The sequence below is a fragment of the Hemicordylus capensis genome, chromosome 5, assembly GCF_027244095.1.
Source record: "Hemicordylus capensis ecotype Gifberg chromosome 5, rHemCap1.1.pri, whole genome shotgun sequence".
NCBI lineage: Eukaryota > Metazoa > Chordata > Lepidosauria > Squamata > Cordylidae > Hemicordylus > Hemicordylus capensis.
Genome location: NC_069661.1, coordinates 64,304,244 through 64,331,328, shown reverse-complemented (window position 1 = coordinate 64,331,328; position 27,085 = coordinate 64,304,244). Strand labels below are relative to the sequence as shown.

Below are 27,085 nucleotides of genomic sequence, written 5' to 3'. Positions count from 1 at the left end.
CAATGGGAAGAAAATTACTGCTGTGCTGTATTAAATTAAATAATATTTTAGCAAGAGAATTACCATTTGTAACTGTTAATATTAGTACTAACCTGCTGGAGGAAATAGTCATTGACTTGATCGTTGTTGAGCAATAGTCAGGTTTGAGTGCTTCCATCTTCAGCCAGTGGGAGGCAGACTTGTTTTGAAGAAAAGGCCTGGCCAACCTTTAAGTATGTTGATACTTATACGTTGTTTAAAGTACATTAAAAACATACTTAAACAAAACGTTCAGGTATGATAAAATAAGTATTAGGCAACCTTGCCTAATACTTATCATACTTAAACTTTTACCAATTGCGTAAACAAGTCCAAACCAAACTTTACAGAAATGAAGAGAAAATCACTAAATACTTAGACTGATTTGGGTTTAGAGTACCAACAGGTTTAGAGAGAAACACCTGTTATCCAGCTTCCAGGTATGTTCAAAACTGCCTAAAAGACATTTTCAGTTGTCTAGTCTTTGAATTATTTGGGCATTTTCTATTTCCCCCCTTGCTGTTTTTATAAAAAGGGTCAGCCCTTGAGATTTTTCTATTTTTCCACAGCCAATGCTGTCATAAATGGTGGCTAATGCAATAATAACCTAATTAGCCTCGTTTTTCTAAATTGCAGGACACTGTGAAGAACGGGCTGTGGTTGTTGCATGGTTTCTTTACATTCCTGCTAGTGTCAAGCTGTCTCCCTGCTTAAAACAGATTAATTTGGATATTTGAAAATCAAAACAAAGTGAGCAGGAAGAATAAATTGGAGAGCAGCCTGTGCTGCAATGTGCTTTTGTTCATTTAAAGCTAGCTTTGAAAGTAGTGAGTGCAGCGCCAATGTAGCTTCTTCAAGGAATGCATCCCAGCTGTTTTGCAAAGCAAGATTGCAGTGCTTTTAATTGTTTAAGTTTGCAAATCCATCATTTGTTCATGTAAGGAAGGAGTTGGCACTTTAATCACCATGTTTTTGTGAGGGCTTGAATTAGCCCCCTCTTCACTAGAGCCCTTGTTCTTTGATGTTGTCACTCACTTTTATTTACCATGGCACCCTGCTGAAGATGGCAACTTGACTTTTAACGCAGCTTGCTTTTTCCATTGAAACTCCTCCGATTAATATGAGGGAGGTTTCAACCTGCATGAAACACTCTTAGCAGCTGGCTGTCAGTCTTCCTTTTTCCCTTTGCCAGATTATACTCCCAGTTGGTCTGAATCACAGGTCCCGTTTGGCACAGAGAAGGATGAGTGGCATCTGCATTTTGTTTGTATTTTGGGTGTAAAATGGTTTAAATTTATTCCCTCTCCCAGTGCTGGCTGTTTTGACAGCCAGTGGCAGATCATCAAAAAGAGCTTGAGGCTACACCTTGGCACAGTGGCTTATCTGTTGCTACTCAGAGGGTTGTGCTAAGCTGTGCACTCCAAGTATTTGGTCTGGTTACATCAAGTTGCATAATTATCAAGAGAGCAGCAGCTCTGTCGCATGTTGTTGAGATGCGGCAAATTGGCTAAAATACAAATATAACACCAGAGGAGCATTTCTTTGTTCCCGCACAGGTTCATGCCGGAGCCAAACCTCCCTCCATTGATTCTGCATGATGCTAAATCTTTGCCGGCTTCCACAGGCTATCAACAAGCGGTGAGCATTGATTGGCTTCGGGAGAGGCTTCCCGACCTCCCTAGTACAAAGAGAGCAAAACTCGTCGAACGTTATGGGATTCAGCCTCAACACAGTTTCACCTTATCGGTAGGTCTATCGATTGAACGTTCAAGGAAACCAAGACACTTCAAAGATTTGGTGCTTCAGAAAACACTCCTAAAAGTGTCATATTAGCCAACTGTCAGCTCTCATAGATTTTTCTCATGTTGGAAATGTGCCTGCCATCCTTTTGCTATTTTCTGCTTAGACACATGCACGTAACAGGTACTTGGAAATCATACCTGCTCTTCTTGATATGCATCCGTGTATTAATAGCTGGAATAGAGCCAGTTGTAATATTGGGCCTAAAAACATTTCCCACCAGTGTATTTGCCTGTGGTGTTGGTATAGCATCCCTGTAGTAGATCTTTTAATGCAACTCTGAGCCCTTTCTCACAAGCAGTGAGAAAGGGCTACAGGGTTTGCAGGGAGGAAGCCCTGAAGAGCTTACCTCCCCACAGACTATCATTCCCCCTTACAGTGTATTAAGATGAGGTGTAACAATTGGGCTAATGAAGGCACAGCCCCACAGTGAGTCTACTCACATCTGCGTGCAAAATCGGGCGAAAGGAGCCCAGCCCAGTTTTGCACATGTGTGTGTACTGCCGGGATTGGGCTGGTCCCCCAGAGCTCCAGTAATGCAACGTGCAAGTGCAGGGTGTATTATGGGGATTTCCCCCTCCCTGAGTCTGCTCCCTGCAGCTGCTTGCAGCCATACCTGACAGACAATCATAAGAATGAGGTTAAGGGAGGGCTCATTCCCTTAACCACATTTTATAGGGAGGCCTAATAGGCGGGTTTGCCAGCATGGAGCTGCCGGGATCGGCCCAATCCCAGCAGTACATACGTATGTGCAAAACTGGGCTGGACTCTCTTAGCCTGGTTTTGCATGCACATGTGAATAGCCTCACTGTGTGCTGTGCCTTCATTAGCCCAATTGTTATATCTCACCTTAATACACTGGCTCAATCAGTCTTGGACGTTGGGCCATTAGGGCTTTGTTTACATATTATTATTCTTCAGCTTGTGGCTGTATTCCATGTGGTCGCACTGTCTGCAGTGTCCAAAAGTTGCACAGGGGTCTCATAGGACTATAATCCAAGTACTTTCTGTAATCTTTGATGCATGGCATCTGGACTACCCTGTAAATTATCAAAAAATAGTTATACAAACAGCACCTTTATGCTTTACTTTATTTGGTCACTTACTTTTACCACAAATAACTGTTTACATATTGGCCCTGGAGAGGAACCATGTGGCTTGTGTGTGTGTGTGTGTGTGTGTGTGTGTGTGTGTGTGTGTGTGTGTGATTAATCGTGCATTACTGTCCAGCCACTTCTTGAAGACCTCTAGTGAAGTAGAGCCCACTGCTCCTCTAGGTTACCGGTTCCTTTGTCAAACTATTGTTACCATTAAGAAATGTATCTTAATATTAAACCAAAATCTACTGTATTGCAATTTAAACCCACTTGATCTAGTCCGGCTTTTTGGAGAGGCAGAGGACAAGTCTTTGCTCTCCTTTATGCGGCAGCCCTTTGGATACTTGAAGGGTGCAGTCATGTTGCCCTCCTCTGAATCTGTTCCAATTGTCTATTTAATTTTTAAACTGTGGCTCCAGAGGAGGTCCGATTAGTGGAGAACAGTGGAATTATAACTACTTGTGTCTCGGAAACTCCGGTTCTGTTAATGCAGCCTAAAACCAGATTAACCTGTTTTGAATTCACATCACATTGCTGGCTCAGGTTGTGATTTAATACAACCCTGATATCATTTTCCTATGTACTACTGCCAAACCAAGTATCCCCCTTGATTATTTGATGCAAATAATCAAATTATGTGCATCTGATTATTTTGCCTTAGTGCAGAGCTTTTCATTTGCCTCTGTTGAATTTTATTTCTGTATAGAAAATGAGCTGGAATTATTTAGAAATTTGTATTTGTTAAACTTTTATACTGCCTTTCATTATAACAATCTCAAGGCAGTTTACAAAACATTTAAAACAATATAAGACTATAAAAGAGTTACACAATAAAATTTATTAAATTGGAATATAAATATACAAGTCTGACTAAATGTTTTTAAAACATACACAACAGGACCATAAAATAGACAAAAATACAATGTTTGCTGTGGTTCAAGGGGCTGCTAACTGTGAGTGTGCCACTCTGCTCAGCGCAATCTATTAGGGATGTGCTCGAACCGCAGTTCAATCCCTGGTTGGGAACGGGAGCTTTAAGAAAGAGGAGGGCAGGTCCTTACCTGCTCTCTGCCCTCCCCATGCAGCTTCTTTCTGGGGTGGTGTGCGTCCCAAGTACCCCCGCATGGTGCCAGCAGGCACATGGTGTCCAGCATGCGCAGATGCCATGTGCATGCTCACACCACACAGGGAAATTTGGGACATGCACCACCCCAGCAGGAAGCTTCGTGGGGCAATGGAGAGCAGGTAAGGGCCTACCCTAGCTCTCTCAAAGCTCCCACTCCCAACCAGGGCTCAAACCGCTGCTCAGATCACAGTTGTGGCTGCTGGCATCATAGGGTTTCCCGCCTCCTGCTGCACAGTGCATTGTGGGAAGGTTCTCTTGAAACTCGGCAGACTTCCCAGCTCCGAGCTTGCCATTATGGCTCCTGTGTATGTATGTGTGTGTTCTGGGCACTTGTGTTTCTGTTGTTTCAGGTGTTTCTGATCGTGTCTAACAAGATTTTTGTCTTGAAATGTTAGCTATCGCACCCAGTTTTGTGTCATCTGAAAATCTGAGCTATTCCCTTCTCTAAGTCATTAATAAAACTGTTGAAGAGTACTAGGACCAAGACAGAGCCCCTGTGCCCCCCCTCCCCAACTTGGAACCAGGAAGTCTGCCAAGAATCGGGAGAACCTTCTCACAATGCATTTTGCAGCCAGGAGGCAGGAAACTCAATGATGTCATCAGCCATGCTCTGATTGGCCACAAGGGGGCAGGAAGTGGAGCCAACCCTGTTCAAGCCATTGCTAGTATGGGACCATAGATTGTGCTGTGCAGAGCAGCACATTCACAGCGGCCCCTTGAGATACAGCACTCTCTCAGAAATATGGCGGCCAACTGCTGGAATCTAAAAACATGGAGAAAAGTAGACATACAATCGATAAACCTAGGTTCTGGGGGCCCTGCTCTTCACTGACCTGGGCTAAGAGTAGAGTTAGAAGCAGGGTTACCCAGATTTGGACTACTAGGGCTTGGGGCATTTGCCCAGGTTCACATGAGCATGCAATCCTGGGTTTGAGGTAGATAACCCAAGTTAGCTGCTTGTGAAGTGGTTTTTTGTATTTTTTCAGACTACTTCTGGAAGTTTGCATAGTTTTTGCTGAAAGTAAATGAAGTGGAATATGATACTGCACTATGATGGATGATTCTGATAACTCAAAATCATCTGTGTTATGGTTAATGTTTGTGGTTCAAGAATGTCTCCCTGTTTTCCATTCTTCCTACATTACATGTGGGTCTTCAGGATTTTTATTGTTCTGTTAGATCATGTTTTTTTTTTAAAAAAATAAACTGAGATACCTGCTAACCTGAATTCACTGGAGAATTCATGGTGTTTCTGTTGATGTGTTAAGCTTACATCAAGAACACAAGCAGATTGCTAATGGGGTGGATGCATAAATCTAATAAATAGTCTTTCAAGTTAAAGCACCCAAGTGTGCTCATTAAATAAATGGCATAGGTACCAGGATGCCTTCAAATGCAAGTTGCAAGATCCATGCTCCCTGCCAACTTGTTAGTGAGAACACTTATGGAGGGGAAATTGCATTCAAGCAATGTCATTCTGAACGTTTCCCTTTTTATTGGTTGCAGTTGGCATGCGTCTGTCACTGGGCGGTTTCTTACATGTGTTTCTAAATTTCCAGCAGACTTTCCTCTGCACTGAGCACTTGTTTCAGCGGGGCATAGTCTCTGGTGTGTGTGCTGAGGACTGCAGTCTTGGTTCGGCTAGAAAGACTGCATATTATCTGTTGCTGCTGCTTAGTTTTTTATTGTAATGTTATGTTACTATAATGATGCTCAGCATTATTATTACAATTTAATTTAATTGGCTGACATGCTGAGCAATACTACTCAAATTGAAATTAAAAAGAAAACAAATGCTTAACATTTTAACTTCAATGAGACTACTTTGAGTAATGTTCTATCCACTCTCTGTTGGAATCACCTTTTCCCTTGTGGAATGTTAGGACATATTGTATTCAGGATTAAGTAAGTAGGCAGTTCAATACTAAAGCTTCTCAGTGGGCTTATTTTTCTATAGTGCATCTTATGCACATGCGTGCGTGTACACACACACCCTCTCTTAGAACAATGCAATTTCATCATTCAGTGTCAATGCCTACATTAAAATATTTACTTTGTAAGGATCACATAGGGAGACCAAATCTTTTCAAGGGTCTTGGAACTGAGTGGCCATTTATGGTTAAATATGCAAGTTGGGGGATGAGGCTGAGAGATACAGAGTAGTGTGCAAAACTTTGAGGACACAGTCTCATTCTAAGTCATGTCCAACTGAATCCTAAGCCTGTCCTTCAAGCAGAACAGCTGCTCAGCTCTCATTCTGGCATCCTACATTGGCACACAGCTGTTCATTGCAGCTTTATCTGCTGGTCAAGTCTCTCATCTGATTGAATAGGGGCTATACATATGGACTGGAATTTACGGATACTGAAGGGAAGAGGTCAGGGTGTGGCACTTACAGAATCTTCTTCTAAAATCTTCCGATCACTCAGAAGTCTTCCACTCTACGTGTGTATGCGCACATGTTGGGCCCTTTAAAAAATGCTTGAGAGGCTGTAAGCTGTATACTCTTTGAGCCTCTCCCCCCACTTCCCTCATATTTCATCTCCCTACCCCAGTTTTTAATGACAGTGTGGCCCCTGTCATACTTAGGCCTGGGGCAGTTGTCCTCTTTCCTGAAAAAGGGATCTTGTGTATGTTTTATGAAATTAAAAATGACAGAGGGTCGCAGGTAGATCAGAACTGTGTATGTCTAAACATTTACATTTTCTACCAGGTACGATTCCAATATCTCGTTCTGCTGTTAACAATATGTGTATAGTGGATGCAAGCAGAAACCTGAAACTCCTGATGAAAACTAACTGAAGTGAATGAGGCAGGACAAGGGCTAGGATTTTTAAGCAACTTGCATTCAGCATTGGATATAAGCAAATTCCATTCAGGGACTGTCTTGTGTGAGCTTATTCCCTAAAGTGGCAAACTGTCTGAGAGCAAAATACTCCTCCAATGAGTCATAGGATTACTCCAGCTTTCTGTACTGAACAAGTCTGCTCTGAGAGTGGTGATGTGAGTCTGTCGTGCATTTTGATCAACTTCCCAGAAGTAGAAGCTGTCTGGAAGCAAAAAAACTGCTTGATTCTTGCTTAACGTATTTTAAAAATGCAAGAACTAGAAGGGAAATGTCTAGTCTGTTGCTTGGGACCAATTTGATTCAAATCTACAAAAGCAAAAGTTTATTCCAAGCCATTTGGGGGGGCGGGGGGGACAAAATTCTTAATGCTATTTGATAATAAACAGAGCAATTCCTGGCTGAGTGGTGAATTGTTCTAAATCAAATTGTGCAACCCCTCTTCACTCAGTATACTTTCACCCATTCCTTTCTTTACCTGTTGAGTTAGATGCACAAAAATATTTGCACATATGTGTGTGCATCTATACCCTGTGACCCTTTCCTGAATAATATGGGTGCCTACATGTCTCTGTGCTGTGCTGTTGGGCTTTGCAGGGGTGCATAGGTGGGGGAGTATGTGCCTCCAAATTGAGAGATGAAAGCATCGGGCTGTTCAGCTTTGGCGCTCCTGCCGATGTTGGCCTGCAACTCCTGTAATCGCTGGCTGTTGACCACTGTGGCTGGGGATTATGGGAGTTGTAGTCTAAAAACAGCTGGAGGCCCAAAGTTGAGCAGGCCTGAGTTAGCGAATGTCTTATGTGTACTCACCGAATACCTACATGCCCCAACCTATTTGCAGCGTTTTGAGAAAACGCTTGTATTCATGCCATTTTGGAGTGTGTGTATTTAGTGATCTCAGACTTACAAGAGAAGTAACTGTAACTAGTAACTTCTATGTATTAATTCCCAACTATTGAACAGTAAACCTAGAACTTCTACAGAACTGGCCCAAAAACGGAAGGTCTATCATGTATTTCTGAAAAGCCAAGAGGCTGAGAATGTTGTATGTTTAATGAGACCAAAGAATATCTGGGTAGGATTGCAGGGAGGTGCAGACTGTTATTTGTTGGGTTTGTCTGCTCCCTTGTTAATAAATATTGTCTCTTTAAACAGAATGAAGATGGGTTAATGGAATTCTTTGAAACTGTGGTGAAAGCAACAGAAATGAATCCAAAAAAGGTGATTGGCTGGATTCTAAAAGATGTACTTGGCTATTTAAAACACCATAATCTTGAAGTAAAGGAAAGGTGAGCCTTTTAACCTTCCATTGTTTTGATCAAATAAATATTGTACACAACAGCTTAGTCTTTCATAATAGTACATTTTGTAAGTTGTCATCTGTTGATGTCCCTGAACTGTCATTAGGGATGCTGCAAAAAAATGCCAAGTTTGATTTCCAACATACAGATTGTTGGTCCATAGCTGCAGGCTATTATCCTAAACCTTTATTCTGCTAAATTCTGTCCAATTTATTGCCATCAAGGAGGGGGAAATAGGCAACCGGATAGTTGGAAAGAGGAGAAGGGAAAGGCTGAATGCCCATTAGGATATATGCCGGAGTGTGAATGACAATCTGTATTCTTATTCTCAATGTGTTGCACATTCTGATGCACAGCTATATTTGGATCAGGACATATATGATTTGGATTAGTTTTGGATCAGCACATATTTGGGAAAAGCCTAATGTACTAACTAGCATGAAAAAGCAAAACTTCTTAAAAAGTCAGTAGCTGGCATTTTCTGGTCCTGTCTGTCCACAGGCACATGAAGACTTTTTACTTTGCTCTACTTTTCCAATTATTCATGGCTTGCACATCAATGCAGTGTAGCAAAACAGAGAAATCATGGCACTCCCAGCAATAGTGAGCATACATTTGTGCATGTAAAATGTGTGAACACTATATCTAGCCTACAATGTTCATCACTTTTCACTAGGGGTGTGCAATTCGGATTTTCGGTGATTCGGTTTGGGACCCGAACCGAATCACCCCTGTTCTGTTTTGTGCCCGAATATGGGCCACCCGAATCACCCTTGATTCGGTTCGGGTTCGGATTTAATCCGAATCTGAATCGATTTGGGGGGGGAAAGGGGCCCAGGGGCAAAATATTGGGGTGGGTTGGTAGTGCCCAATGGGTGGAAGCTACCACCCCAATTTCAGGGGGATTGGGCAAAGGGCTGATTTTTGGGGAATTTTTGAAGTTTTAGTGATTTTGGGGCAGTTCAGGGGCATAGCATGGGATCTGGGCAAAAAGAGTAGGGTGGGGTGGTAGTGCCTAATGGGTGCAGGCTACCATCCCAATTTCAGGGAGATTGTGCAAAGGGCTGATTTTTGGGGAATTTCTGAAGTTTTCGTGTCTTTGGGGCAGTTTGGGACAGAAAGTGGGGCCTGGGGAAGAATAGTGGTGTGGTGTGGTAGTGCCTAATGGGTGGAGGCTACCACCCCAATTTAAGGGGGATTGGACAAAGGGCTGATTTTTGGGGAATTTTTGAAGTTTTTGTGTCTTTGGGGCAGTTTGGGGGCAGAAAGTGGATCTGCCCCAAAAGAGTGGGGTGGGCTGGTAGATAGTGCCTAATGGGTGGAGGCTACCACCCGTCCCCAATTTCACCCATCCCCTCAGAAGTTTTTCTGAAGGGATGTTATTCCCTTATTTGCTGAGGTGTGAATTCTCATTCTATGATAGCAAATGAGATTTTTTTCAACCAAACAACTCTCATGACCCCACTTTCACTTTTTCACACTCTCATTTACTAAGAATATGATGAATGGATCAATCTAGGACACTGCACCTTATGAAGAAAAACCTCAGAAATTCACCAAAATTCAGCCCTCTGCCCAATCACTCTGAAATTGGGGATGGGTGGTAGCCTCCACCCATTAGGCACTATCTACCAGCCCTCCCCACTCTTTTGGGGTAGATCCACTTTCTGCCCCAAAGACACCAAAACTTCAAAAATTCCCAAAAAATCAGCCCTCTGCCCAATCCCCCTGAAATTGGGGTGGTAGCCTCCACCCATTAGGCACTACCACCCCACCCCACTCTTTTGGGGCAGATCCACTTTCTGCCCCCAAACTGCCCCAAAGTCACTAAAACTTCAGAAATTCCCCCAAAATCAGCCCTTTGCCCAATCCCCCTGAAATTGGGGTGGTAGCCTGCACCCATTAGGCACTACCACCCCACCCCACTCTTTTTGCCCAGATCCCATGCTATGCCCCCGAACTGCCCCAAAGTCACTAAAACTTCAAAAATTCCCAAAAAATCGGTCATGAGCTGAATCACCCGAATTTTTTGGCCCCGAAATTCAGGTGATTCGGCTCGGCCCCGAAAAATATCAGGGGGCATCGGGGGTGATTCGGTTCAGCCCCGAATCACCTGAAATTGCTCGTTTCGGGCACAGATCGATCTGTGCCCAAAATTTTTTGCACATCCCTACTTTTCACAACTGTTGTTTCAATAGGAAAGAAAACAAGAATCCTGATGCTTAGAAGCTGTTGGTAAAATCAAAGATATCTGATACACTCCACAAACTTTCTGTGGATATTGGAGAACACCAGGAAGCAAAGTGGAAAACTTCACAGAAATAAAGGGGCAGTTTTTATACATTCTTGGACAGTGTTGTCTAATTTTTTGAATCCATGTGTGGAATGAGTTTTGTTCTGGGTGGCAGTATCAAGGCTGTGTGTGTGTGCACATGAATTCAGAGTGGGGCCTTCCTGATTCAAGCTGAGCAGGATCTAAAATTAATTGAGCGGACATCAGAAAACATGTGGGCGTTCACACCTTAGAGGGAACAGTGTTCCTGGCTATAATACAACCATATTTAGCTGAATTCCTCATTTTACTCTTTGCATGTTGCAGTCCAATCAGTCCTCTTCTTTTGGCTGAACTGCTGAATCTCCTTCAACATGGAGAGATCTCCACTTCAGCAGCCAAACAAGTGAGTACTTTTATTTTATTGTTTTAATCACCATTATCTCCCACTTGAGCGCGTTCATTTCACATAGCATTTCAGTTTGGAATTCAGAGTTTATTTCTTTGTTAAAAACAAAAGCAACATTCTCTATCATCACTTGAACACGTTGATGTTCAAGTACAGGAAACCTGCAAGGAGGGGCATTCAGGAACATGTTGAAACCCATAAGCAATGCCATAGAGGGTGGTGGTGTGGGTACATGATCCCGTGCGTATTGACTCAGAAGTAAGCCCCATTTTGTTCATTGGAGTTTACATTCAATAAACATAAAGCTGTAACCTCAACCCCAAATGTACATGTGATGGTCATAATGTGTGGCATTCTCCACCATGCCCCACCCCCCGTATGTATGTTTGTTTGATTTCTATACCGCCCTTCCAAAAATGGCTCAGGGCGGTTTACATAGAGAAATAATAAATAAGATGGATCCCTGTCCCCAAGAGAAATAATAAATAAGATGGATCCCTGTCCCCAAAGGGCTCACAATCTAAAAAGAAACATAAAATTGACACCAGCAACAGTCACTGGAGGGATGCTGTGCTGGGTTTGGATAGGGCCAGTTGCTCTCCCCCTGCTAAATAAAGAGAATCACCATGTTAAAAGGTGTCTCTTTGCTAAGTTAGCAGGGGCCTAACTAATGTCTTTTAAATAGCCGTTCAGGCTGCAATATTCAGTGGAAGTGTGGGGGAGGTAGTTTTTCCAGCTTTAAAACATGCTACCCTCCTTTGCCCCCAGTACCCTTTCACCACATGGAGGATGGATATCCATTTCTTTTCATCCATGGGGCACAAAGCAGCTTGTTGAGAGAGTGGAATTTGAGGTGGGAAATGACTTCAGGGAGAGACCTATGATGCATCCCTATCAGGCCAGTCCTCCGTTTGCTATTGCAGCCTGGGAAGCTCATAAGATAACTCTGAAAGGTGTGGACCATGCATGAATAATTTTGCATGTAGTTTGAGACTCATTCCTACATGAGAGACAAGTGAAGTGCTCTAACAAACAATGCTGAGTATTAATTGTTTTGAACATGTTCACAACTATGTTTGAGCAAAATAACGGTTCTGAATCACAGAAGGGCATTTACTATGGCCCGATGCTGTGCCTTACCCTTGGCCTTATTATCGGGAAATATCTAAAAGTTCCATTTTTAAATGTCCTTGCAATTCTGGTGTGATAGAATCAATAGAACACTGTAGTGATGAGCCTCCCCTCCCTCTCAAGAGTTAACAGGAAGTGAACCCTGTCTTGACTGACTGGTGAACTCCAGGGCTCAGCCAATCAGTGCCAAGAAGAAGGGAGTTCTTTGTGAGAAGAAGCTAGGCTGGATGTTGGCTGCAGGAGAATAACTCTGCAGATCCTTGAAAGACAGGAGGGCAGGAAGCTTGAATTCTCATCAAGAGTTTGATGAGTTCAAGGCAAGGAGCCAGGGCTTATGGTTTCAGGAAGTTTAGCATAGGGAACAGTTTGTTTAGTCAGACTGGGCATTAGGGATGTTATATTGCTTTGTGTGTGCGCATGCTGCATATTCTTGATACTGTTCTATTATAGTTTCTTATTTCAATTACATTGTAGGTAAACACTAGCCTACGCCCACACTACCTAGGGTGTTGCAAAAGCCTCTTTAAATATTTAAACATGCATTAAGACAACCTATTTTTGTAATCCCACTAAGTATTCTTAACTGTATCTAAAAGCTGAGAAAGCCTCAGATGGAAGCAGTCTGTAGTAATTGAATAAAACTGGTTTTTCTTTCTTTTTACAAGCCTCTCTGAGTTGGTTTTTAGCTCGGGAAAAGGGGGGGCTATGGGGGGATTCCTCTGGTGCAAACATGTCCTCAAATGTTCAGCAGCTATCAGTTTTCTCACCACGTGTAGGCTTGCACATGGAAGATTTTTGTACTTGTCCAAATTAAGAGTGTGTTTTTCTGGGTTATCCCACTCCAAGCCCAGAGAGTTTCTGTAGGGAAAAGGGGTGGTGGGGGCAGCATTTTGAACTTCCTGATAATACAGAATAGTTTTAGGAGAAGCCTAGCCAGGCAGCTCAGCAGGGATGATTCAGCATTTCTTTCCCTCACGTGAGCTTGCTCTGAGACAAAGGCTGTTAATCCACTACAAACACATTCTTTTAAATTGTAAAGTTTATCAAGAACTGCAAAATCTGTTAATAGCACTATTATCTCTTCCTGGCTGTTGTGTAGAAAGGACATGCATGCTCTGAAAGGAGGTTACTTGGATTGAGGAGGAGAGGAAAAGATGACTTTAGGGGGCCTTAAGATTTTGTGTGTGTGGTATACAGTAAGATTAGATGTGATTTGTTTATAGCTGATTCTGAGTTCTAAGATATTTTATTATTGTTATTGTTGACAAACTGCTGTATCCTGTAGGGTTGTGAAGATATATAGGTTTGTTAGGTAGGTGGAATTGTTATACTAACTGTTTTATTTTTGTTTCTGGTCATTGACCGAAATAAGTTTGTTAGACACATAAGACACTCTAACAAACAATGCCGAGAATTCCTTTTCATATGACATGTTTAAGTTCTGAATATGGCTAATATGGCGTGTAATCTAAGAAGCTGTTCACTAAAAGCTGAATGAAAGTAGCTATTTAATGTAACAACCTGATGGAAGCAGTTTTTTCCTTTTACTGTATACAGCATCTTTTAAAATAAGCACTTTATTGGTGAATACTCACCATTTTTAGTATAGAATGACATGTTTCTTCTTCAGAGATGGAAGTATTTTTACAAGGTATTGTAAATACCTTGACATATGAACTGCATTTATTTACCAGTTTGGACATCCCACTTAATTATTTTGGGGGTGGGGCGCATTCTTTCTATAAAGGAAAATTTACCAATAGAATTGTTTTTTAAAAGGGTGAAGATGGTATTTATTAAGCGTGCCAAAACTTTAGTGTCTGAACCTACTGTGTGTGTGTGTGTGTTTGTGTGTGTGTGTGTGTGTGTGTGTGTGTGTTCTAGTGCTGGTGTACAGGTACCAGCACAATCTTCAGTGCTGGTACCTGTAGTACGTCAGCCTGCCTTAATCGAACACAACTCTCCCATGTGACCTTGTGAAAGCTGCGCTATATAGAACAGATAACAGTATTATAATTTGTACCTATTACTTTAAAACTAAGGTTTTCGAACCCAAGAGATAGTTCTTCACCATGGGTACAAAAGTAAATATTGTATAGAGGAGGTCCTTGCTTATGCAGGTTAGATTCTTGATCACCTGAGATGCTTTGAAAACAAAGGAATGTATGCGCTGATCTTTTGAAGTGAAGTTCATCTTCTCTAGAGAAGGTGGCTACTGTTCTGTTTACATGACTTCGAAAATTGAATAGCAAAAGAAAATACAGCAGTTTGGTTTAATCCTGTGTCAACCATCATACTTCAATTTGTCAGTCACCTCTTCAGCAGTGATCTATCTTATCTGCTAGTCCTAGCTGTTTTAACTGTATTATTGCCTGATGTCAGTTATGAAGTTGTCGGTATAACACGTAAGGTCCTTTTGGCAACAGAAGAGAGATTTTATTCAATCGGTAACCTTGATCTTCTGTATTGATAGAGAAGAAGGGTAGTGAAGGGCTGCCAGAACAGAAGAAGGTTTCTTTAAAAATGCTTTATTTACTTACCCTTGCAGAAAAAGATACAGGTGAAACTCAAAAAATTAGAATATTGTGCAAAAGTTCATTAATTTCAGTAATGCAAATTAAAAGGTGAAACTGATATATGAGACAGACGCATTACATGCAAAGCGAGATAAGTCAAGCCTTAATTTGTTATAATTGTGATGATCATGGCGTACAGCTCATGAGAACCCCAAATCCACAATCCCAGAAAATTAGAATATTGTGAAAAGGTTCAACAGTCTAGGCTCCAGGTGTCCCACTCCAATCAGCTAATCAATCCATAACACCTGCAAAGGGTTCCTGAGCCTTTAAATGGTCTCTCAGTCTGGTTCATTAGGAATCACAATCATGGGAAAGACTGCTGACTTGACAGTTGTGCAGAAAACCATCATTGACACCCTCCATAAGGAGGGAAAGCCTCAAAAGGTAATTGCAAAAGAAGTTGGATGTTCCCAAAGTGCTGTATCAAAGCACATTAATAGAAAGTTATGTGGAAGGGGAAAGTGTGGAAGAAAAAGGTGCACAAGCAGCAGGGATGACCGCAGCCTGGAGAGGATTGTCAGGAAAAGGCCATTCAAAAGTGTTGGGGACTTTCACAAGGAGTGGACTGAGGCTGGAGTTAGTGCATCAAGAGCCACCACACACAGACGGATCCTGGACATGGGCTTCAAATGTCGTATTCCTCTTGTCAAGCCGCTCCTGAACAACAAACAACGTCAGAAGCGTCTTACCTGGGCTCAAGAAAAAAAGAACTGGTCTGTTGCTCAGTGGTCCAAAGTCCTCTTTTCTGATGAGAGCAACTTTTGCATCTCATTTGGAAACCAAGGACCCAGAGTCTGGAGGAAGAATGGAGAGGCACACAATGCAAGATGCTTGAAGTCCAGTGTGAAGTTTCCACAGTCTGTGTTGATTTGGGGAGCCATGTCATCTGCTGGTGTTGGTCCACTGTGCTTCATTAAGTCCAGGGTCAATGCAGCTGTCTATCAGATTTTGGAGCACTTCATGCTTCCTTCCGCAGACGAGCTGTATGAGGATGCTGACTTCATTTTCCAGCAGGACTTGGCACCTGCCCACACTGCCCAAAGTACCAAAACCTGGTTCAATGACCATGGGATTACTGTGCTTGATTGGCCAGCAAACTCGCCTGACCTGAACCCCATAGAGAATCTATGGGGCATTGCCAAGAGAAGGATGAGAGACATGAGACCAAACAATGCAGAAGAGCTGAAGGCCGCTATTGAAGCATCCTGGTCTTCCATAACACCTCATCAGTGCCACAGGCTGATAGCATCCATGCCACGCCACATTGAGGCAGTAATTGCTGCAAAAGAGGCCCAAACCAAGTACTGAATACATATGTATGCTTATACTTTTCAGAGGTCCGATATTGTTCTATTTACAATCCTTGTTTTATTGGTTTCATGTAATATTCTAATTTTCTGGGATTGTGGATTTGGGGTTCTCATGAGCTGTACGCCATGATCATCACAATTATAACAAATTAAGGCTTGACTTATCTCACTTTGCATGTAATGCGTCTATCTCATATATCAGTTTCACCTTTAATTTGCATTACTGAAATTAATGAACTTTTGCATGATATTCTAATTTTTCGAGTTTCACCTGTATGTTTGTGTGGACAGATTCTACCCCAAATGGTGTATGACTACAGCAGTTGTGCTAGCTTCAGCAGTATAAAAATTGAAGTTCTTCGTAAGCTCAAGAGCCACCTAAATTTCTGGAATATTTGGAATCACTATAGTGCTTTGCCACTCAAGCTGCTTCTTGTCTTGGTTGGCATCCCAGAGGAATAGCTTGCTTTTATTGTGGAATGGTATAAATATGAAGAATACAGTGTCTCATATCCCATGTGTGCCTTTAAATTAACAAGTTAAAATTTATTCCGTCCCAAATCCCAGGGTGGTTTCACAAATGCTACATAATAGACAGTCTAAATAAGAGACCACCTAATAGTGTCACTGTTCAACTATTATTGAGTAATTCTGTAAAAATACAGTGCCCTTCCCACACTTAGAAGAGAACTTTGGTGGGATAGACGGCTGAAGAATAACAAATGTTTCTAACAATTCTCAGCTGTAGGCAGAGAGATTGGATGGCCCGAGGGCAGAAATTGCTAGATACATGCACACAATAGAGGATGAATTGCTGCATTTGAGAGTGGGGTGATTTGAACTGCAGTAGTGAAGGCACATCCAGCAAGAAATGATGGAAGGATTTGATGGGCTAGGCAAACAGAGCCATGAATGGGGGAAAATAAGTGTGTGTACACACACTCTCCCCCTGCCCCACATTGGAAGCGTCCAGTGGCTTAAATTTGTAAGAGATTTCTGTTCATGCTCTGTGTAAATCCAGTGAAGCTCAATTGCTAAAGGCTGGGGGCATAATTAAATGTAGTAAAGTGTGTGCTAAGAAGAAACCCAGTTGCATTCATACATACAACAATCACATTTCTTCTAAAACGTGCACACCAATAAAACAGCCATTTTAGGGATGGGTTCATTTGTTCATCCAGTCCCTTATCAACTCATCTCCATACAGCAGCACACTTCAGCTGAGTCATTCAGTGTGTTCTCTGTGTACAGGTGCCAACTGGGATTATAAGCTCTGTCTGGGAATTTGCACAGCCTACCATCCTTTAGCAAATATAGGGGCTTCATACTAAACAAAGTCTATGGTTCATTAAAATAAGGATTATGTATTATCCCTGAGCAACAATACCTTTTAGGCTTGTGAGCATTCAGAAAATCTGGATTCAGATTCAGCCCAATCCAAATTTGACAATATCTGATTCAGATTCTGTGGGTTCTAGCAATATCGGATTAGATTCCGAATCTGAATTCCAATTTAAATTTAGATTCCCCCTCCCCCACCACTTAATGGTCAATGGGGATAGTGAATGAAAATCACCTGTTGGTTCTAGAGCCTTGAAACTTGCCACACATGTTGGGGGAAAGGCCAGGGGCCTCTGTATTGAATTTGAAGAGAATTAGTCAGTCCCCTGACTTTTGGTGAATTTTTGATATTTTTTGTTTAAAAATGGCTAAAATTGTGAGATCTGGCTTGTTTCAAGCCAGAACTTTACAAATGGTTTTGGATCTGAAGGCCCTCCTTGGACCATCATTCTACCCCCATGTGGAGAAAAAAGGATATTCCTTTGATCTTATATTTCTTCTCTGTTGTAGGAACAGGCAGACCTTTTTAGAAGGGAAAGTGAGAAATTCTTTCTAACCACAAAAACAAACATTCAAAAGTACTTCCACTTTTACTGACTCCATGCTTCTGCAACAGGGAAGAAAAAAATCCAACAGAATGTCCTTGTTCCTCCACATGGGGGTGGAGTGATGGTCTTAGGGAGGACTTCAGATCCAGAACCTTTTTGTAAAGTTCTGGCCTTGAAGCAGACCGATTTTAACCTTTTTCTGTTCTTAGTTTCCCCCTCCTGAGTTACACACAGCTTTCTTTAAAAACAACAACACAAGGTCTTGCCAATATGGACTTCATGTGTGCCAGATTTCATAAATGTATGCTCCATTCAGGAAATATAAAAGGGGCATGGTGGTACCCCTCTTTGTGAAGGCAAAGGGCCAATTCTTCCACGTGATGATCCAAGGAAGGTCTTCAGTTTCAGAAGTTTTTGTAAAGTTCCAGCTTGAAACAAGCCAGATCTCACAATTTTAAAAGAGAAAAGATTTTCAGAAACTCACAATAAATCAGATTGATCAATTCTCTTCAAATTCACTACTGGGGTCCCTGACCTTCCCCACATGTGTGGCAAGTTTCAAGGCACTAGTACCAACCAGGGATGTTTAGTGATTTTTTTTAAAAATTGTTCCATTCACCTCTATGGGGGCAAATCATATTCCATTCCAAAGTATTTCTGAAATTAATTTTGATATTTTGGAATCAATTCTTACCAATCAAATTTTAAAAAAAAACAGATTTGGATTTTACCAATTTTGGGCAATTTTGGATAAATTCTGAATTTTCAAATCTGAATTTGCACAGGCCTAATCTCTTTTGTTCCTAGACTTTTCCTGTAAAAAACTTTGTTCCAGTTTTGTTTTCTTTAGAACAACCTAGAATTCATGAGGCATCTGAATCATAGTTCTGGAATGGCCCTAAAAACTAGACTGTGTGTATAAGGTGTGGAGGAGGTAACTTTTCTCAGAGATGCCTTCATGCTGTAACAGGCCCGGTTCATGTTTAATGCAAGTCATAGCAGCTATTTGGAGAGACTTCGTATGGAAGGCATCTGCTGATATCCCACTTGCTGTAATAACCTGGTTGGCCGACTGCTCAGCAGCTGCGAAACCACTCTTTTTCAGAGGGGAAGGGAGAGCTGACAGACAGGAACAGAGACAAAGTGTAGTCACAAAATGTTGCAAGTAGTCAGTACTGGGGATTCCACAGTCATCAGGATCGGGGTGAACACGAATCGTGGTCAGTCACAACAAACAGGTCCAGATTTCCAGGTCAAGGTTGTTCACAGTAAGGGCTGGTCACCACAGATGTTGTTTCCAGCACAGATCCAGCTTTCAGGATGCTCTAAATAGGCAGTGTGCTGAGAGCCCTGCCCATCACTGTAGCTGGGCCTTATCAGGGAGATGCAACCGGGTCAGAGCTGGAACACTTGCTCCTTCATGCCAGCCTCTCCGACCTATGGCGTTCCTCCCTCTGAGCCTGTGCTCTGGCCTAACATCATTGTCAGGGATCTGCGGCAGGCACCTCGACTTCAGTGGCCTTGGGGGCTTCATCAGGAGGAGGGAGGGAAGGAGGCAGAGGGGCCTTCAGGCCTGTCAGCTATGACTCTGCTAAGTTGACCAGAGTTCCAGCTTGCTCCCCATGCTCTGGGTCTTCATCTGAGGAATCCTCCTTCATTACTCCCATGGGAGTCATCACACTTGTCATGTTTTCTACAGTTTTTTTTTTTTTTTTTTACTAAAACTGACCAACAAAATGATGTTAGAAGCACCCAAGCAGGAAGTTGTCACAGAACAGTGTAGTGACATCAAGTCCAGCACTCCCACAAGGCAAAAAAATCCCATCATGGAGTGTGTACCACCACCACCCCCTTCACTTGGCAATTTCTCAAAGCAACCTGTCCAGATGGCATTTATTTCTGCAGAAAACACATCCTGGTTTCTGCAATCCTTGGCACTCAATCCATCAGATTCATTCATATGTCCATGATTGGAGGAGTGTCAAAGGAAGGTGGAGGAAAGCAAATAGCACACTGCTCTTAAAAATTATGTACATGCTCTTAGCATGAGCTACTGAGTTGGGTGTAGAGGGAGCATGAGATAGAGAATCTTACCATGGCTTTAGCCATATTTATTTTTTGGATTTGGAAGCCTTGGCCTGAACTCTCATAAAGATATCACCTTTTAAAAAAATCTAAACTATTTATTTATTTATTGAACATATTTGTCTATTGCCCAAAATGTAGGCCTCTGGATGGTTTCCAACAATACAACAAATAAAAAGGTTAAAACATTACAACAATTTAAAATAGAAAACAATGTTAAAACTATTAAAAACCATCAAACTATTACAACAGTATCTAATTAAAAGCCTGAGGGAACAAATGTGTTGACTGCCTTTTAAAAGTTGTAAGAGATGGGGAGGTTCTTATATCAGCAGGGAGCATGTTCCAAAGCCTCGAGGCAGCAATGGAGAAGGCCCGTCCCCGAGTAGCCACTAGACGAGATGGTGGCAACTGCAGACAAACCTCTCCTGATGATCTCAATAGGCAGTAGGTTCATAGTGAAGAAGATGTTTTCTTAAATGCCCAGGGCCCAAGCTGTTTAAGACTTTATAGGTTATAACCCAAGACCTTGTGTTTTGCCCGGAAATTTATCGGCAAGCAGTGTAGATCTTTTAAGATAGGAGTGATATGGACTCTCCAAGATGACCAAGAGACCAACCTGGCTGCCAAATTCTGGACCAACTGCAGTTTCTGGACTACGTATAAAGGCAGCCCCACATAGAGTGCATTGGAGTAGTCAAGTCTGGAGGTGACCAGCAGATGGGCTACTGTTCTGAGGTCACTTATCTCAAACGGACGCAGCTGGCGTATCAGCCAAAGCGAATAGAAGGCACCTCTGGCCACTACCTCAACCAGGGAGAGGTTTGTGTCCATAAGCACTCCTAGTCAGTTAATAGTAACTGACTTGGCTATATTTATTGTTAACCTTAATATGAACATGTGCCTCTTGCCCCTTTTATAATTTTGCAAGCAAAACATTTAGGCTGCACAGTGGTTACATGGTGCCACTTTGTTGTTACTCTCTTGTAGCCTCCAGCAAAAGAAATGCAATGGCTAGCTTCAGCTAGGGGACTTGGTATGAGGCAGATTGATTTGAATCTGAGCCAGCTGCAGCTAAATAGCATTAACATGCAGTTTGCTGTGTATCTGGAAGCACTATAAAATTATTTTGGACCAGGTAATCTTAATGAGGGTTAGCCCATTAAGATAGACAGTCTTAACGACGGGGGAGAAAACACCCATCTCTTGTAGTGGAAGATTTATAACAGGGTTAGATCTACCCTCACATTTTAATTTTGTTTTGTGTAAAGATAGCTGTAGTAGGGAGCATCCTATTAACCAGTCCTATTTTCTTAGTTTCGATGAATTAGTAGCAGAGAGTTTCCAGCATGGCAGCCATTTCTGCACTGGCAGATTGTGATTGCCCAAACATGCAATTATGTCTTCAGTGCAGGATTAAGCAGAAGCAGCTGTTTGAAAAGGCCTCTCTCTCTCTCAGCCTCCACCTCTGAAATAAAAGCAGAGGAAACAGAGAAAATGACTGCCCAAAGGAATTGCTTTTTTTATAAATAGCCCATTCTCTAGGGTTTATTGCAAGATATCACAGCCCAACTACAAAGTCAGGAATAACAGTAACATTAACTAATAATTATTCCAGACAGATACTTAAGTTCATCCGGCTGTACTTTACAGTGATGGATAAGTGAGTTAGAAATGCCACAGGATTTTGCATTCTAACCTTCCATACCTCTGTGGTCTATGACCTGCCTTCATTATGTAGTTGAATTCCTTTTTTCCCCACTGATGGTCAGCAGCTGGATGACAGCTGTGTGGCTCATTGACAACTCTGTTTGAAAATCATTTTTCAATTTCATTTATCCATTCTCTGCAGAGTAGATGGGGGTTATTTATGATGCATACACAGGGTCACAGCCTGAATAAATACTGCCACCCACAATGCCCCCAGACAGTGTGGTGTTCACAGTGATTAACAAAGGATCCAAATCTTCATTCCCCACCTGAGGATGCATTGGGGGAAGGGATCCACTAATTACCTGGTTTATATAGTCAAAGCATTGTCTTCGGTACATACAGTATTAATCGGAATAACTCATCTGCATTATTCTTGAACAAGCACTTACAAAGTTTAGAGCACCTTTCTTTATCAACAGGAGAATACTGTATTTTGCAAAGTTAAGGGGCAAGCTTATTCTTTTTAAGGCAGAGATAAGTTTTCCACTAAGACTGAAGGGCTGACTCTTGCAAATATAATTGTGGCATGTTATTGAACAGAGGTAAGCTGAAATAAGAGATGCCTTATTACTTGGATCCTGAGCATTAGTGTGCCAGTACAACACGCATCTAGTTCAGTGTTTTGTCCTGGACAACAGCCAAGTGTCCATTCTACAAACACTCTAAAGTTCAGAGCAATGTATACAAACAGTCCAGGACAATAATAAATAAGTTCACTGCCTATCAACTTCAGGTTTGAAGAATTAGGGCGAATCTTAGTGACAAAGACCAGATTGTAATATGGCTTAAAAACATAGTCTTATACATGTTCAGTGCTTATAACATCCACCCACTATCTCTGCTTGGCACAAGTGTATATATATCTTAGAGAACTAGAAATTGTAATCCAAACAAGTTGATCTAGTAAGAACTAATCTGCCTACTTTCCTTTCACTATCTCTACAGCTGGACTAAATTTGGTCCAAATTGGTTAGGCAGTTCACAAGTTAGCCCACTTGCGTCTCAAACGTTCATGCGTCTGCCAGCTCGAATTGGGGTGGATGACATAATCACAAACTCTGCCTTTTGAGGTGTCCCTATCTGTCCCTATAACTGTACCAAATTTGGTCCAAATTGGTTCCCATTTGTACCTCAGATGTTATTGTATCTGCCATCTTGGATCAGGGTGGATGCTGACATTAGAAACCACACCTTTGAGCCATCCCTGTGTTCCTACACCTGTAACTACTAATTTGGTTCAGTTAGCCCACTTGTGCCTCAAATGTTCATGTGTCCATCTTGAGTTGGTGTGGATGACATCAAACTATGCTGCTGAGGTATCCCTACAACTGTACCCAATTTGATTCATATTAGTCCAGGCATTGCGGAGTTGATGGTGCGGGGGCGGTGCACACACAGGACACGCATAGAATGCCAGGTGATTTCATAAGCCTATTGGAAAGTAGGCTAAAAATGAGATGTTGGTAGGAAACTTCTATGTTTGGTGGAAAACCTTGCATCTCAAACATTCTGCTTTCTTTCTCAGTACTTCCTAGTATTTCCTAGATATGAGTAGTCCTTACTCTGTTAACTCTTTTCCTTTTGGGGTATTGCCAAATTGACTCTTGCTTTCCAAAGACAAGAAACCTGTTTCAAACACTGATTTTCCTCTATCTTGATACTTCAGGTGCTGGAAGAGATGTGGAAGGGGAAAGGGGAGACCCCTGCAATTATTGTCAAAGAAAAGGAACTTGAACTGATCCAGGATCAGAATGAGATGGAGCACATCTGTCAGGCTGTGATGGAAGGGCATCCAAACGAGGTAATATTGATGACAACCTAAGTAAATGGAGAACAAGAGCTTTGACACTTCAGGGTGGGCAGTGGAGATGAAAGACTTAAATTGCCATCTTTCTTTACAATTACCATTAGTTTGGTAACTCTTTAGGGAGAATAGATGAAGTTACTTTATTGCATTCAAAGTGACCATAAGAGACAGCAACAAAGTGGAGACCTAAACTGTTACCCTGGCTCAAGCAAGCCAACGCTAGATAATTTGGATATTATTTATAGACCACACTCAAACAAAGCAGCATCTGTATGTATGTATAATGGAAGAAAAGCATAAAACATTTCAATTTGAAGCTTCTAGTATTTTACAGTTACATTTTTTTAAGCCTTACAAATTAAAGAAATCCTTCCAAGTAGCTAACATTAGCTTTGTAAGAAGTGCTTTTGTGTTCTCTCCAGAGCACAGAATGGGGAAGCAGTAATGAATGGCTTACATTAAGTAAAACGTTGTCTAGGTGCACATGCTGTTGGAAAAATGCTAACATCTATCAAGAACAATGCCGCCCACACCCACGTCTTTTCAGTGGAGGCTAACAGCTTTTCAGAGAGCTTTTGATAAAAGGAAAATGAGCTTGCACTAGGTCTGCCTGACCTTCATCATGCTAACTCATTTGCAGTGGCAGCTGAAAGTCCCTCGGAATTTTCCAGCTGGTAGTGACAGACTGAGCTTTAGAAAGGATCAAGGACCACATGAGTAGGAGTCCCTTACTAGGGCCTTGTTTCAATAATAAGGAATTATCACAGCCCATTTTAACTGGTATTGTGCCAAACCAGCATATTTGGGTGGGGCGGGGAAACTGCTTTGATGCTCCTTTGCTGAGTGACAGGCACTTTTGTCAGGCTGGTGGTACACTCTGTTAACTGTCATAAGATCTGATCTATGAATTACGACTTACCCAAATGATCGATCAAATCATGTCCCACAGCTCATGTTAGTATTTGCAGGATAATCCTGGAGGCCTCTGTCTAGGACCAGTAGTACTGTCTCCAATCCTTACATAATGGTAGCATTATCACTACAGGGAGCCTAATTTTGTTGTGTGAAGAGGAAAGTCATTCACAGCTTTAAGGTCAAAACCATCAGGAGTAATGTGTCACAAAATGGTTGTGTTTGTGTACTGGGCATATTTTGTTTTAGGATGTTTCTGTATTGGGCATAGCGGCAGGGACGGGTGCGGGGGAGTAGCCATGCTCATTATCACTTGTTTAATAGAGGGGTCACATGAGCACTCCTCTGTTCTAGCCTGTTCAACGAAGACCACCACCTTCTACAGTGGTTGTAGCAATTATAAATTACAATGCTAGCCATGAGGAAGGATGCCATTTTCCTCAGCAACAGTAAAGTGGTGGTTTGGATACTAGGAAGATAAGATTTCCCTTCAACAGAAGCACTAGCTGGAAGAAACTGACTTGGTTCCCCAGCAACAAGAGAACTGCTGTACATAATTGCATACAGGAATTCTCTGAATAAGCCCCTTGCAGTTGGCTGGGCTGTTGACAGACTATTTATCTTGCTTTGCTAATAAGGCTTGTTAACTAGCTGAGTAAAAATAAATACTTGAAAATATTGAATAGCTATGAAAGGGTACACAACTTGTTTTTCAAAATGAAAGCTAAAGTTCCTCAGTGTAATAAGCATGACCCCAGAAGTCAGACCACAAGTGCCTGGGTATTGTCAACCCTTCCCGTAGTCTGTTGTTGGGAGAGGCAACATCTGCAGAACTCCCCACCCCCGCACCCTTAATCCTAGTTCCTGGCTAAACAAACTCATTTCTAAAATCTACAAGCTGTGAATTTCACTTTCCTTCAAGTTAAGCCTGTACAATTTGTGACCCACCAAGCCAAAGGTAGCCCACCTGTAGCTTGGTAAGCCTCTTGGTTTTGTTGACTGGCAGCAGAAACAGAAAATAATAAATAATAATTGTTCTGATTATTTAATTGTTTTATGATGTTTTAAATTGTTAATCATTGTTTTTATGCTTTATAACTTTTAATTATTAACTGATTTTAATGGTGTTTTAATGTAAACCGCCCTGAGCCTTTTGGAAGGGCGGTATAAAAGTTTTAATAATGAATGAATGAATGAATGAATGTTTCAGGGTCTGGGGGGCTTGGTCAGATGCTCAGTCAATTGCAGTGTGTGGCTGGTGGATGACAGCTGATTGGATTGCAAGTTCTGCAGCCTTGCTTTGTTTTAAGTTCACAATTTTAACTCCCTTCACGTTAAATTATCTACAGGAAATTATGAAATGCTTGATTATGTTTGGTAACCATTGGCCACTTAAAAGCAGACATGGTTTAGCCCAGAGCTACAGAGCTTCAGCCTTCCAGCTGTTGTTTGGCTATGTTTCCCATCATCCCCAGTCACTGGCCAATACTCAAGGACAATGGCAGTGGTAGGACATCTGCAGGAGGGTTGCAGTTGTGTAGCTCTGGTTAAGCCTCTTGTTCTGGGCAGGTGGGGGGGGCGATGTTTAACCTATTGGCTTGAATAATTTGAGGTGTGTAAAGTGTGATGTTTTGTACTGAAAAGAACAGGCAGGTTTGCCTTCAGAATTGACACCACAAGATTAGAATAGTTAAGGTTTGCCCTGGCTTTTTCCACCATGAAAGCTGGAGTGCGACAAGAAGACATGTTTGGGGTGATGATGGTGATCAGAAATGAATCAACGTTCTGTAATTTCCTTTTCAAGGTGGCAGAGATCAAGAAAGGAAATAAAAAAGTGCTGAATAAACTCATTGGACAGGTTCAAAGAGCAACAAGAGGACGTTCAGACCCCAGACTAGTGAAACAAATCCTAGAGAAATTGCTACTCTAGCAAGCTGGAGTGAAGGTTCCATATCTGATTCTACAGCATCAGGGGGTAAACTACTTGACATCTCTTCATGTTTTGCAATCAAGCTCTTGGACAGACTTCACTTGATACTTGCTCACCATATTGCAGCAGCTTTTCCAAGCTATACTCAGCCCATCAGTTTCTGAGGTGTTTCTATACATTATTTTCTGGTTAGACAAAGGAAAAATATGTGATATGCACAAGTTGTTTTTTTTAAGCAGCTGGTTTTGAAGCATTTTGAAATCTAGATCCATAGGAGGTATTACATCATATTTATCAAATTTTAATAAGTTCAGTCCCTTAATTCATATTCTTAAAAATAACTGGGGCCGTTGAGCCACTCTATTTCTAAAGGACTCAGGACTTATCCATAGTTGCTTGTATGGTCAATAACTCAGTCCTGTAGTGTTACATGGACAAGGAATTTCTTAAGTATGTTACTAAGCAAAGAATAACAGCATGTCTGATAATTCCTAGGTTCTCTATTGTGAGTTCCATCTTTGTCTGTATACCGAAGAAATAAGTACAGGTCTTTAACTCATTTTTTTTCAGGATGGAAGAGGTGATTAAAAGAGTTCCAAATGTCTTTTTTTCAACTTCTAATTTAAACCATTGTTGGAGTAAACAAATATATTTGTATTCAGAGTATTTAAGTGCCCATTGCCAGCAGTCCAATCATTTCTCCCCAACATTGTTCATTAGGGAAATGCTTTCTGAAGATTTGTTTCTTTTTAGAGAACTTTTCTGCTCATTGTACTGATCTTCTGCAACCCCACAGACAACTCTAGATGGTGTTTAAAATAAAACAAGCGGGAAGTATTTTTGAAATCTTGACTTTGATTT

The 27,085-nt window shown here is 41.7% G+C and overlaps 1 protein-coding gene across 7 annotated transcripts in view; it reads left to right on the top strand.

The window, feature by feature from the left end:
- GATB (glutamyl-tRNA amidotransferase subunit B) overlaps positions 1–27,061 on the top strand; it is a 56,600-nt gene extending 29,539 nt beyond the window's left edge. For all 7 annotated transcript variants that reach the window (XM_053251969.1, XM_053251968.1, XM_053251966.1 and 4 more), the window contains 5 exons: positions 1,575–1,764; positions 8,042–8,175; positions 10,787–10,865; positions 23,242–23,376; positions 26,099–27,061. In XM_053251969.1, coding sequence (XP_053107944.1) covers positions 1,575–1,764; positions 8,042–8,175; positions 10,787–10,865; positions 23,242–23,376; positions 26,099–26,224 — 664 coding nt within the window. In that variant the 3' untranslated portion in view covers positions 26,225–27,061. The remainder of the gene's footprint in view (positions 1–1,574; positions 1,765–8,041; positions 8,176–10,786; positions 10,866–23,241; positions 23,377–26,098) is intronic.
- Positions 27,062–27,085: the final 24 nt, after the last annotated feature.